The 13,366-nt window shown below is 43.7% G+C and overlaps 1 protein-coding gene across 8 annotated transcripts in view; it reads left to right on the top strand.

Annotated features, from left to right (window-relative positions):
* The first annotated feature begins 301 nt into the window (after positions 1-301).
* Positions 302-13,366, top strand: part of PPP3CB (protein phosphatase 3 catalytic subunit beta) — an 85,493-nt gene continuing 72,428 nt past the window's right edge. For 3 of the 8 annotated variants that reach the window (XM_090057278.1, XM_090057277.1, XM_090057280.1), the window contains exon 1: positions 315-657. In XM_090057278.1, the coding sequence (XP_089913404.1) occupies positions 588-657 (70 nt within the window). In that variant the 5' untranslated portion in view covers positions 315-587. Of the gene's footprint in view, positions 658-13,366 lie in introns of all 8 variants that reach the window. The other 5 variants (XM_090057284.1, XM_090057283.1, XM_090057282.1 and 2 more) reach the window with 3 other exon arrangements.

Raw genomic sequence — 13,366 nt, 5'->3', positions numbered from 1 at the left:
TTGCTCGCCTCTGTGGCCCCTTTCAAAGGAGCTGGGGGCACCCGAGGGTGCTGTGGCGCCCCCGCTGAGGATCGCCGGTAGGTAAGGAGGGGGCTTCCTGGCCATGACCCGAGCCCCAGACACGGGCGGGGATGGATGCAAGGTGGGTGTGGGTGGGCGGACTAGGGCAAGGCGGGGGCGTGCGTATGCATATGTATGTGGAGGAACCCGGGAGAGCTGCCAGAGTCCCGGGGCGTGGAGCCCGGCCCGTCTACCTGCGCCCGGCGCCGAGGGGGCGCGCGGCCGGGGGAGGAGTTTGGCCACGTTCCCCGAGGCGCTGCAGAGGCGGCTGCGCGGGGGGAGAGCACTTTTGCCATACTCCCTCAGCCCAGTCGCGGGGCGGCGGCGCGGTGCATGCCGGGCCCGAGGCGGACTCTCCCCCTGTCTGGGTGAGGAGCTTGGAGTCTCGCCTGCCGCCATGTTCCTGTGGGCCGCCGCCGCCACCGCCCGGGGCCTCTAGCCCCCGCCCCGCCCCGCCCCCGCGTGTCCTGGCGGCGGAGGAGGAGGCGCTGCCGCGGGCCTGGAGCGAAGCCGGGTAGCGCCTAGCGATGTCCGCCAAGGAGGGGAGCAAGGTGCTGCTGCTGCCGCCCCCCGGCACGAGCGAGCGCGCTGTCAAGGGTGAGCGCTGGCAACATGGCGGGCGGGGCCGGGCGGGCTCCGGGGGCCGGCTTCCCTCAGGGACCCCCAGGCTGCGCCACTTCCGTGGCGGCTTCCCCCGGCTGTAGCCCGCGGCGGGGCAGGGGGCCAAGCCGAGACGCTGGGGACAGGCCTGCGGGACGGGCTCGAGGGGCTGCGGGGCCCTGCGCTGCTGCCTGCTTGCCCGCCTGTCCCGCGCCGTCTTGGGGCCTGGGCTGGCGCCCCCGAGCTACCGCGGCGCGGAGACTGCTGCTCTTTAGGCGGTTGGCTCTTCTCGACAGAGCTGCACTGTCATGTTTATGGGGGAGACTTGCACGTGTGGGTCGTCTAAATTTATTGCGTGATTAACTTGCAAATTGCGTAAGGTACCCCCTGCTCCATGCTAACGTTTATTATGCAGTTGACTGGTTAATATTGCAATAGGGCCACAGGTGTAAGTTAATAATCACACCACATATGCGAAGTAATTAGCACATGATAAAAATAACTGTCCAGCTATAAAAAGAGCCAACCAGCCATGATGTTAGTGCTTGAAAATATCTAACTTCTCAGTAGCTTGTTTATATCTTGCTTTAATTTGAACATGTGGCAGGGCCTGATGAATGTGTGGCAGGGCTCTAAGGCCCTTGCTGCATATTACAAGTCAAAGATGGATAGAAATCAGGTATAGAGCTGTTACACACTTTCAAGCACTGACTTCATAGCTGGTTGCCTCCTCTTATAGTTGGCTAGTCACTTTTGTTTGTGATAATTACTTTGCACATGTGGCTGACTTAAATGTGTTGCACAATTAACCAGTTAATTGTGTGACAACTACCTTGCACTTGTGGCCAGTTTTATTGCATGTGTGGCTGGTCTAAATTTATTGCATGGTTAACCAGTGAATTGCATAATATATGTAATGTATAGTTGGGGCTTACAATTGCTGTTGTAGGGGCAGCAATTTTTTAGTTTGTAATGCTGATATTCTTAGATGCACACTGTCTAAACACCACTTTTTTTAAAGCCACTGCAACCCCATACATTTAACTTCTACATCAACCTTGAATACATTGTAGTTAGAGCTTTCAGCTCACATAGGATGCTTTGGAAACTGGTGTGTTTTCTAGCATGCTCAAACATCTTTACTAAGAAGTAAATGAGCAAGAGTTAAGCAGAGTTTGCTCATTTTGGATTGCTTAACTTGTTGACTGACTTGAACAAATTGTAAAAACAGAAATTAGTCTTGGTCAAGTTGCTTTCTTGCTGTTGTCTTAGTTTTGGTGTGAATGTTGTTCAGACTTGTAATATTTTCTTTCATTTTGATAATTGGTTTCAATTAGTTTGGCAATCATCTCATGCACTATTTGAATGATTTGAAAACTTGGGAGTAGTTAAAGGGTTCAGGCTTCACTGGAAAACCTGATTTTCAGCATTAGTTCTGTTGCCAAGTCCATGCCTATCTGGTTGTCCAGTCAAGTTTATGACAGCACATCCTGGAGAAAACTAGGGGTAGAGGATTGTGATTTTGCTTTTTACATGGTTCAGTACAGTTTGAAGTACACTTGTAGAAAGCCAGGATAATTGGTTCATAGAAGCTAAGTGGTACCATATGTGTAAAAAATAAATAAATAAAATAATAATAAAAAAAAAATCCAAAACAAAACACCAAAAAAAACCTGTGCTAGAACCTAATTAAAATATGACAGTCATGTCTGAACCCAGCTTACAAACAGGGTTGAAATGTATTGCCATCTACATGACAAACAGTGTTGACGCAAACTGTATAATTGGGTGCATGTGTTAGACTGGTTACAAAATTAGTGACATTCTCTGGTGTAGATGGACCCTCTGAATTTACCAAGAGTGCATAGACTGCTTTTTCGGTGGGAATTGAGGAGGGCTGCAATTATTAAGCAATTTCTTCTGTTGGACATTAAATTTAACCACTGTCTACTTTTCCTTCTGCATTTCTGAACCTTTTCACAAAATACTTCAAAAAGGTAAACTATTAATTTTTTGCCAATACATTTATCATGTCACCAAAATTTGTATTGAAAACCTCTTTTTCTACAGGCGTGTTGCATTTCCTTCAGATATTTCAAATCACTGTAGAATTAGAGCATGCCCTAGAAAGATTTACTCTCTTTTTTTCAGTGATCCCACTCCCATTATCAGGTAAAACCAACTTCAGGATCCCAGGGTCACAATCCATTCCAGCTGGTCCATTTCTCATTGCATCACTGTTCCTTGAGAGCAATGAAAGAGTTTAGACGCCCAGCAGCCAGGACATATGGTGCTTCCAAATTCAGTGCTGAGTCATGTTTCAGCTTTCAAGTTCTCCAAGTACAAGGTGTTTTGGAGAAGGAGTGTAAACACAGGGCATTACATTGACTTCTAGATGGAGAGATCTGTTCTTGTGTAGAGAAAAGGATATGACACAGTTGAGGGAATGAAGCTTTTGTCGCACTTTGTTTTAACTATATAGAGCATTATGTATTGACCTTTATGCACTGAAGCCATTTCAGCTTGTGTAGTTTTATGCATGTAATGTTTCATAGGATGAAAAGTGCATAAAAGTATATTAAAGAAAAATGTATATTTCCATGCATACATGCACACTTTGTTAAAATTGCAGTAGTAAGAAAGATAAACATTAGAAGCACTTTTCCCCCAACCATAAAGTAACTGGAGAGAACAAGCTAACTTAAGCATTTGAATAGTCTTACTGCTAGCAAAAGTTAGATGAAGAAATTTAACCTACAATGTCAAGAGTAGCCTTAATTCTGACTCTCCAAGAACATAGCTTTCAAGGAACTGAATATTTCAGCTTTTGTTATAGGAAGGTAACTAAGGAAAAGATATGAGCTGTTTTAATTTAGACAGTACTAAAATATTTATAGGTTTTATAAATGTTTTGCACTTTAATGCCTGTTACATGTACATAACCTGTAATCCCATGCAGAGTGCTACCATGTTAATTACTGAGTTATGCGAATTTTCAGTGTGACAGTTTTTTGCATTTATGTGCTGTTCCTCATAGTGTATCTTGGTGCTAAATTTATATCCAGTTATTTATCACACTGGTTGCTAATACAGTTTCACTGACTAGCATGGACAGGGACTTTTTTTTTTCTTAATGACTGTCTGTAGCATTACAGAGTTAAGATGCGAATGTTTACCAAAAAAAGAGAGAAATGCAGAAAGAGAGATTTAACCATGCCTATTAATAAAATAGTGTCAACTGTAGCACTGTTAGTGTCTTGGAAGAATGGCAAAAGGTGGGGATAAATAGGTTGAGGAGGTTTTCTTGGTTGTCTTGTCAGTGTTTAGTAAAAAGCATGAACTTGGGAAGAAAGGATTAAAACACTGGGTTATCGGTGATTCAGCTTTTTAAATAAGGTAGCAAAATATGTGCAGCATGACTGATAGTTGTGAAAGTTTGACTCCAGTATTTAGCTATTGCTAAGATGCTCTCTTGCTTTGACAAAAAAAAAATCTGACTTGAACATGGTGCCCAAGGAATATTTCAGACATAATGGTAAATATCATTGGTTACATTTAACAATCAGTGTAAGTGAGCAGTGGTATGGAGTCTGAATAGATTGGTCTGGCATACTATCACACATCTGTGGCATACCATTGCAGATTAAATGCTTTTATTAAGGTATGGAGTGATCTCAAGTTTTTTCCCTTTCATGTTTTAGTTAGCTTGAGTACCAATGACTTGTACACACATTATTTCCTATGAATTGCTGATCAGCTGGAAAATTCAAAGGCCTGAGATGAAGATGTAGCATTAAGTTCCCAAGAAAAGCCTCTTTATCAGGGTTTTTATTACTTAGTCCTTCTATTAAAAAGACAAAAAGACTTTTTCCCCCTTTTTGAATCACTGTTTTCTGATGTGCCCTAGTCAACTTGGATCTGTGACATTCAATGTTTTATTTATTGTATAATACAGCAGATGCTACATCATATTGTATCACAGTTATAATTAAAAAGCAATTTATTTATCTTGTTTTCTTTGGTAGTAGCATTGTACTATCATATTTAATGCTTTTTTGTAGGATTTTGTAACAGTAATAGGCTTTTGATTTTTATAATGGTTTTTAATCCGTTTTTGAGTTCACACATCTTCAGCCTGTAAATTTGTCAGTATACTCCATCCTGTATTCAGAAGCCACTGTTTCATTGCAGTGTGGCCATACACCCCTCACTGTAGGAAGGAAGAATCCTTGTATACTCAAATGATTATGACAGTAGTTCTGGAGATCATGAGGCTTGTCATCACCGCTGTTAGCCTGGGTGATATGACATGTGGGTTAGCCTGACTCATGTGTAAACTATCACACTTCAGATCTATAACTAAGTTATTGCATCCTACCTGTTGCTGCACTCTCTGCTCTTCTGGGTGCCTGTTGGGCTCTTCATTGGCTGTACTGTTACCTTCTGATGATTACAATTATTAGTTAACACTTTGGCTAGTTCATTTGGGTGCTTCCAGATGTCTCTACCATGTCTTTATTGTTGGGTTATAGAACTGTTCTTTGAGTAGCACTGTCAATACCTTTCTCAGGGTAAGCATCATAATTAGGGGTCCTGATCCTGTCGCCTTATAGGAAGTAGTATAAAATTTATATCATTATAAATTGCAGCTTTTGCAGTCTGAAATTTCCAGAATAATCCCTTTTTCCATGTTGGGTTCAGCTTGGAGCTGTTTGAGAGATTTGTAAGCCAGTTGGGTAAGTGTCACAGTCATTTTTTGAGTTGCAGGGAGGGAAATTGTTAAAAATGAAGACCTAAGTAAATGAAGGGTAAAATGGCTCTTGCACAGCTTGCTGGGCTGAGCTTATTGTTGGTCTTCCTTGACAGCTATGCTATAAGCTGCTGGTGTGGCAATCCACATGGTGAGATTGTCACATCTTAATTGCAAAACTACACAATCATATTTAAAAAAAAAACAAAAAAAAAACTCAGCCTAAAACCAGGGATGTAAAGGGACAGTACCCTTTTGAAAAGTCAGTCAAGCAATGATAAGTCTTTCTCTTGGAAGCTTCTGCCATGCCATGCCTGTGCTTATGCTGCAATAAGGAACAGCCAACAATAAGTAGTTTCTCCCCAGAGAAGGGGAAGGTTCCTAAAATATGTTCCTCCATCTTAATACAATAGATATAGGGTCTGAAAATTCCTAGGATGAGTGCCCATCAGTCTTTATTGGATCTAAGCTTTCATTAAAGAGAAAAGGCCATGTCAAATGTAAACTGATGCAGGAGATGTTTTCTGGAGTCTGCAGCCAGGCCTAGTGCCTCTGGGCCTGATCTGAGCTTTATGAGGTTGAGCAAGAGTGGAGTTATGTTACTGCTGTTATTGAGAACCTTACAGGCAGCAGTGAAACCAGCAACAATCCAGTGACTTAATTTCCTGCTGCCAGGGAAAGCTCTGAGCAGCAGCAGACATGGTCACTCGTCTGGGCAGAGAACCCCAAGTACAGTGTAGAATGTCATAGAACACCTTGGAGATGTGCCACACAAGCACCCCAAACCTGTGGGGAGTTTGGTTACTGGAGATTCCTGTTCACTCTGATGGAATCTAGAAGGTTCTGAGGGGAATGGATGTAGGGAAGAAACCAGTAAATTCCTCATTTTCTTTCAGAGGTAAAAGAAGGGCATTGAACAGAAGCATCTTTGGGGAGGACTAAAGAAGAGACTCCTTGTAAGATTCTGAGTCTTTCTTTCACCAGGCTTTGGCCAGGGGGTTAGTTTCCTATGCAGATATTACTTCTGAAAAATGTTCCCTTGTTTTCTGTTTTAAATTGGCTTATCTAATGAGGTTAGAACCCTGTTAAATTTCCAGGTCCTCTGGTTCCAGTGGATTGGGTAGCAGGGTTTGGATCGGTGGTCTCCCGCATTTTTTAAGTAGATCACCTTTGGCATTTAAAAGCAATCCAAGATCTACCATGCACTGCTGCCACTGCCCCACCTCCCCCCATCCAGCCTTTGGGGAAGGATAAGTCTTTGGGGAGGGAAGGGCCAGGTGGGGGGAGTGTAGATGGAGGCAGGGGGAGAAAAATTTATTTGGGGGCTTGCCTTCCCAGCAGGTAAGTCCCACCCAGCTGGGGTCCCACTGAACTTAGCCCTGCTCCTGGGGCACTGTCCCTCACCACAGGGGCCTCAACCTAGCCTCCACTTTTTTCCCTCCCCCATGGACTGATGTGCTGGACTGGGGTGCGCACATGAAGGCATGCGGACACTCGGACCAACTCCAGGAGGCTCTGAGATATACCTGTTGATCAAGATCCACTGGTTGGTGACTACTGGTTTGGATGGACGAATGAAAGAATCAGTTCCTCTTCCACTTATCCATCTATGTAAAGGAATAAATTGTAGGAAACTTTTTTTTAAGCAGGAAACATACTCGTTTAAGCAGTACAAGATGAGATGCATCACAGTCTAATACAGGAAAGAAAATGGAATGAATGAAGGAAGGGGAAAACTATAAATGAAACTTGGGACATGGTTTAAATTGAAAAATGTGTAAAAGCTTGACCGATGGCATGTTGTAGTTCAGGCTTGTCCACGATATGGCCCACAGGCTGCCATGCGGCCTGCCAAGGCATTTTTTGTGGCCCGTGGTGCTGTGACAGGAAATGGAAGAAAACACAGTTTACTTTCATTCTGCCCCTTGTCCCTTCCCAAGCCCCTCAGCAGCTTCCTAATGGCTGCTGAAGGGCTGGGGAAGGAACAAGGTTCCCACATGGACTGCGCGTCAGCTTGATGTTGCCGACACAGTGAGTGTGGGAAGAGGAGTGCAGACCCGGCCCACCTCCTCCCGTCCCCAGCACCACTTGGGGAAGCCACTGCTTCTCGGCCTGAGCGACTCGCCGCTCCCCGCCCGCAGGCAAGAGGCAGCCTAGCTTGCCTGCCCGGCCCCGGGTCTCTGGCGGAGGCAGAGCGGTGTGGGCAGGTGCCTCCTCCCGCCAGGCTGTTGGCATTAGCTGCGCTGTGTGGGGCGGCCCCATGCTCGGGCAGAGCCTGCACTCACTGCACCGCCTGGCCCCAGCTCTGGCTCCCTGCTGCCCATTGTGGTGCGGCGGTGTGGACCCTCAGAGGCGGTGCGGTGGCCGGGCTCACCCTTGTCGTCTGCCTCTGCTGCCTCCTTCCCAGCCAGGGCGCCACAGGTAGGGCTGGGCCAGGCCGGGGCCGGGGTGGGAAGACAGCGCCTCCGCTGGGGCCAGGCTGGTGACTGTGGGCTCCCAGCACCTGTGTGTGTGCGGGGCCCTGCCTTTCACAGTCCCAACCCAGTGTGCCTCACTGCTCCTACCTCCAGACTCCAGTGCCCCAGTGTGTGTGGGGGGGGGGCCCAAGTAACCCCTTGCAAGCTGGAACTCTGCCAGCCCACAAGAGAAAAGCCACAGTTATATGTTTTTCTCCTTTAAAGGAGAACCCACTTTTAAAATTTCCTCATGACCCTTTCATATATTCTTGAGACCTTCATTGGTGTCAAAGGTCACGTGACATCGCTTCCTGATTTGATACCACTTTCTGTGAGGTCTTTGAATATGGCTTGCTGGCCCACTGGGTGATAAAAAGTTTGTGATCTGGCCCCACATTCAAAAAGGTTGGACACCCCTATTGTAGTCAAATGCAGCATGACATAAAGCAGTTGGGGTCAAACTTTTTGTGGCAGGGATGCCACAAATTACTCTTGTACCCTGAGTGCCAATCCAGTCTCCTTACCTTGCCTGATCTGCTGATGTGTTGGCTTTCCCCTCCATGGTCTACTGCGTGCCTCACACAGAGGCCTCGGCAGCACTGACAAACGTGCTGCAAGTTGGCCGTCTCTGCTGTATAGCGCTCATCTGTTTTGAGGGCATGAGAGCTCACTGGTTAATGAGCCTGTTTGCCTGTTACAGTGTCACTTGGTGTTTTGTAGCAATCTAGCCAGGATAGAAATTCAGCTTAAGTGTTTGAATTAAGATGCAACAAAAGCACAGAGATCCAGTTAGTTTGTCTTCATCCTCTTCCAAGCCTCTTCATCACCTTTCCTACAGCAAGTCTGTAGCTTTTGTTCCTGTGTGGGCTACCTTTTTTTCTTTTATTTAAAGCATACTCATGCAAATATTGGTCTGTTAATTGTTATGCAATCACTGCATTAGGTCTGTAATGTTGCAGTGCTGATGATCCAGGGAATATGTGAGAAGCAAGGTTTGTTTGATAGTATTTTTTTTTTTAATTGGGCAAGCTATCATTTAGGAGATATGTTAGACAGGAATTTTTGTCCCCAATAACCTATCTCAGTTTTGTGAAAGCAGCAGATACAGCATAAGCTAAATATGAGGTAAAACAATGTCCTCCATTATATAAATTAAAATAGTCACTTAAAGGGCACTGGCAGATGTTATTTCAGCAGTAAGATAGGATCTAACCCTGGATCCTAACAATAGCATGTTTTGCCAAGCCACACATGCATGGCAGGATGCAGTTCTGAGGATCAGGGATCGGATCCCAATCATGAGATGTTGGTACAGGGAGCCTGGCACGTGGGGGGCAGGTCCTACATGGCATCCTTTCAGCTTGCCAGTGTGTGTGGAGCTGGTGATCATGATCCCTGGCTCCACATGCTACAGCAAGTTGAAAGCCAAGTGTGGTGCAGCTCTGCAAATGCCAGGTGGAGGGATTTGATCAGCCCTCCTACATGTGGGACGCTGCACATAGTTTTTAAGGTCCCAGGTTGAGAATCCTGGATCTCAGGCTTCCTGCAGCCTAGGACTTCTAAAAATGCCGTGTGCAGCTGCTGCCCTCTAGACATGCATGCCACGTGCTTGGCATTTTAAATCTCTTGCACATGTGGCATGTTGAACATACATTGTGTGATTAACACATTAATAGCACTGCCACTTCATCAGATTTGTTTTAAATCAGATAGATTAAATCACGATTTAATCACAATTTAAATCACTGGCCAGGAAGCCTCAATTTAATAATTATTTTCTATACCAAGTGCATTCTTGTTTGATATAACTGTAATACAGTAATATATGTTATTCACAACTCGGAGATAGATGTAGTTTTCATTTTTAGAAGGTACACAATATCCATTTTAAAGAAGTGATTTATTTTGATATATTTTCAGATTAATTTTGCAGCTACATCAGAAAACAATTATGATTTGATTATTTTATTTACCAAAGCTAATTGAAGCAGATACTTACGAAATCATTGGGAGATGAACTATCTTCAGTTCACTAGCTTAATCATGGATATTTGGGGTATAATTTTGCTGTGCTGTACTAGGAGGACATCAAATGAGCATTGCAGCCATATGGTATTAGCTTGGGGCTTTCTTCACTTTCTTTTCGATTTGCTTTTCATCTTTGATTTCTTCTCTCTTATGGCCTGGCAAGCCTGCTGCTATGATAGGTTTTCCCTTCTACCATACATTCCCTCACTAGGTCTCAAATCAATGGAGAGACTACATAGGTTTCACTTGCTTTATGCTGTACCTGTGTTCCTGGAAAATGGCACATACCTTGAATTTGCATAAAGGGAACTACTTTACAGCGTAACAAATAGAGATAAGTTCCAAGACGTACTGACCCTCGGACCCATTTCTGCTACTTTTACGAGACAATTCTGGTACTCGCCAACTGCAGACAGTACACACAAGCACAGGGTGCTGGTAAATGTTACCATAATGGGGATGGCAACTACAGAAACACGTGTTGCAGACAGAGAGTGAGGAGCACAGATCCACACGGACTATGTTTTGGTGCGCGTCACTCCCACAATGCACCACAGAAAGCAACAGATTGTGGGCTTCCACTACACTGATCACAAAAAGTGTGACTTTACCTCGCATATAACATGTGAGGTAAATTCAGTTTAACATATCTTAAAACTATATCTAGGTTGGTTCTTTTTTAAAAGCATTTTAACAAAAAAAAAATACAGTTAAATAAAAAACCTGATTGATTGATTTTAAATTTTTTATTTTTATCCACCGTGTACATAATAGAAGATGGACCTGGAAACAAAATTCATTACTTTATTGGGGACTGAAATACATGAACAAAGCAGACAGTAGTTAGAAGGTTTGTTACAATTCACCTGCTTCCTTTTGCCAATGTCTCTAAAGCAGTGGATACCTTTTTTGTACCAGGACCCATTTGTAAACATGGCCAGCCTCATCCCAGTGCTTCTCACCCGCAACCTGCTGCTCCTTGCTATCATGCCCCCAATGTGTGGGGTGGGGGGTGGATGTATGAGGCATGGGGGTAGCCCAGACAACCCCTTGCAGGGTGGAACTCTGTCAGCCTGCAAGGGAAAATCCATGGTTTCCCATGTTTTTGCCTTTAAAGGAGAATCCATTTTTAAAGTTTATTGAACCAGTTTTCAAGTTAGTTCGCAACCCTTTCATATATTCTTGCCACCCATGAGTTGAAGCGCTGCTCTACAGGTAGTAACAGCCCTTTTCCTTTTTTGTATGGCCGTATACTTTTACATATTTCATGGGGTTTTTTTAACTGCCTTTTATTTGATTCATAGCTACTTCTGATCCCTTATCTTGTTCCATGTTTACTACCCTTTTTTCCCTTGAATTATGAGGTACTTCACAGAGACTGTATCTGCTGCTTTCCCAGACCAGAGGAAGGGCACTTTGGGTCCCCAAATTTTTGTCTAACATCTTTTCCATCTCCTAACCAATAAAAGATGCAGACCTTTTCCCTTGCTTTTGTATACATTTCCTTCACTCTAGGTATCTTGAGTCCTAGTAGTCCAGATTAAAGGATTGCCTACAGAACCATGTTTTCCAAAAAAGTGCAACTAAAAAGAATAATGCAGGTTGTATGTTACTTGATATTGATACAGTTAAATACAGTGAATAACCATACTTCCATTGAAATTTCAGGAGCTAACTCACTCTCTGTGCAGTGCTTTTTTTAAAAATACTTTATTTCATTGTCTTGGCTTCACACCATTTTTCTTTTTTAGATGTATTTTTTTTGTCATTATGTTTTTTGCATGCTTGGTTTTCTTTTGTCTTTGTAACTTCCTTTAAATCCTTTCCTATTACCATGCTTTCATTTTCCCTACTTCCCTTCCAACATCCTACCCCAATGTCTTCTTTTTTTAATAATTATCCTACTTTACTCTTTTTTGACAGTCACCTGTATGCACATAGTCTCTCTGAATCCTTGTTTAAAAAGGCGTTAGTGTAAGGCTGTCAGGCATTCTGAGTTGCTTCTGCCAATCTGACAGAGAATAATTATTTCTCCTGTCCCTTTTTCCATAAGTCACAATAGTGTATCTTCGGAGTGGCAGTACTCCTTACTCTCCTCCTAAATATGCTGTAACCTATATTCTTCCTTAATTGGAAGGCACAAATAACTGGTACCCCAAACTTTTTATTGTGGATGAGGTGACAAGCAGGCCTTGAAAGTCACCATACAATACATTGTAAATGTTAAAATTTCAAAGATATGCTTTATTCCTGCTAATTGTGTGCTTTATGCAAACATCCTTTTTATTTCTCTTATTTAGAAAGTAAAGGAAGGCCACTCAAAGTTTCCTTGAAGACAATGGATTAGTGAAAGTAATTGTGGGGGACCTCTTATGCTCTATGGTATTTATCAGTTTATAGGCTAATAAACTGATGCTTTATAGTTTTATAGTGCTTAGGGTCGGAAGGGACCTAAACAGATCATCAGGTCCGACCCCATGCCCTGGGGAGGAATGGATGCTGCAGTCATATCACCCTAGCCAGATATCTGTCCAGCCTCCTCTTGAAGACTCCCAAGGTAGGAAAGAGTAAATTAAAGTAAGGCAGTTTATTATGCCAAGATGAGAAAATGGGTAACTGTGTATGGTGAAACATTTCTGTGTAACTTGGAGTATATTGTCAGGATCAAAACCATGCTGCAGTCAAGAATATGAGAAGGGGAAATTGTAAATCTTAAAATACATTTAAACATGTTTTTCTAAGTTAATAAGGAAATTGCACATACAGTGTGAAAGACTATGACAATATGTATGATGTTATCACTGTATTTTAGTAAAGATTAAAAAGTTTTTAGAAACTAAGACTTACTATTTTGCAGGTAAGGAAGATTGGTGTACTATTATGAAAGAAGTAACTGCAAGGATTTTTTGTAAGGGTTTCATGGTCTCATATACCTGTTTGCTTTGGAATCAGATCACACCAAATGATGCAGATTTAAAGAAACTTGAACAAACAGGTGATTTTTGTGGCATCTTGGGAAAATGCCACATTTCATAGATGGTGAATTGCAGAAACAATGGTGCTTGGAAGCAGATGAACAGGGGAATTCCTACTTGAGAGCTATGAATCCTGGCTCTGCAGTCAGGCAGGTATCAGTGAATTGGGTTTGTGCTTAGTTCACATTTTCAAGGGTATGTTTGCAGCCTAGGTTGTGTCCTGATGTGTGGGAACTTGTGTTTACCCAGGAACAGCTAGCAACGGTGCATATTTGTGCTGCTGCTACTTGTCTCCAGGGAACATCCCTGCATGCCCACTGTGGAGCAAGGAAAAGTTGTGGAGTAGGGGAGGCTAGGTCCTGGAGGCCTCCTGGGGTTGCAGCAGTGGTGATCTGGGCACATGGAAGCCTGGCTGGCAGCTGGAGTGTGGCTCTGGCTGGCCAGGCTCCATTTTTGGGTGGTGCACGCTGCCACCCCATGCACCACTGCCTTTTGGT

Source organism: Crocodylus siamensis, chromosome 7 (genome assembly GCF_052110815.1).
Source record: "Crocodylus siamensis isolate JL-2025a chromosome 7, ASM5211081v1, whole genome shotgun sequence".
Lineage (NCBI taxonomy): Eukaryota > Metazoa > Chordata > Crocodylia > Crocodylidae > Crocodylus > Crocodylus siamensis.
Note: the sequence above shows the minus strand (reverse complement) of the source record. Positions and strands in the feature narration are given on the sequence as shown.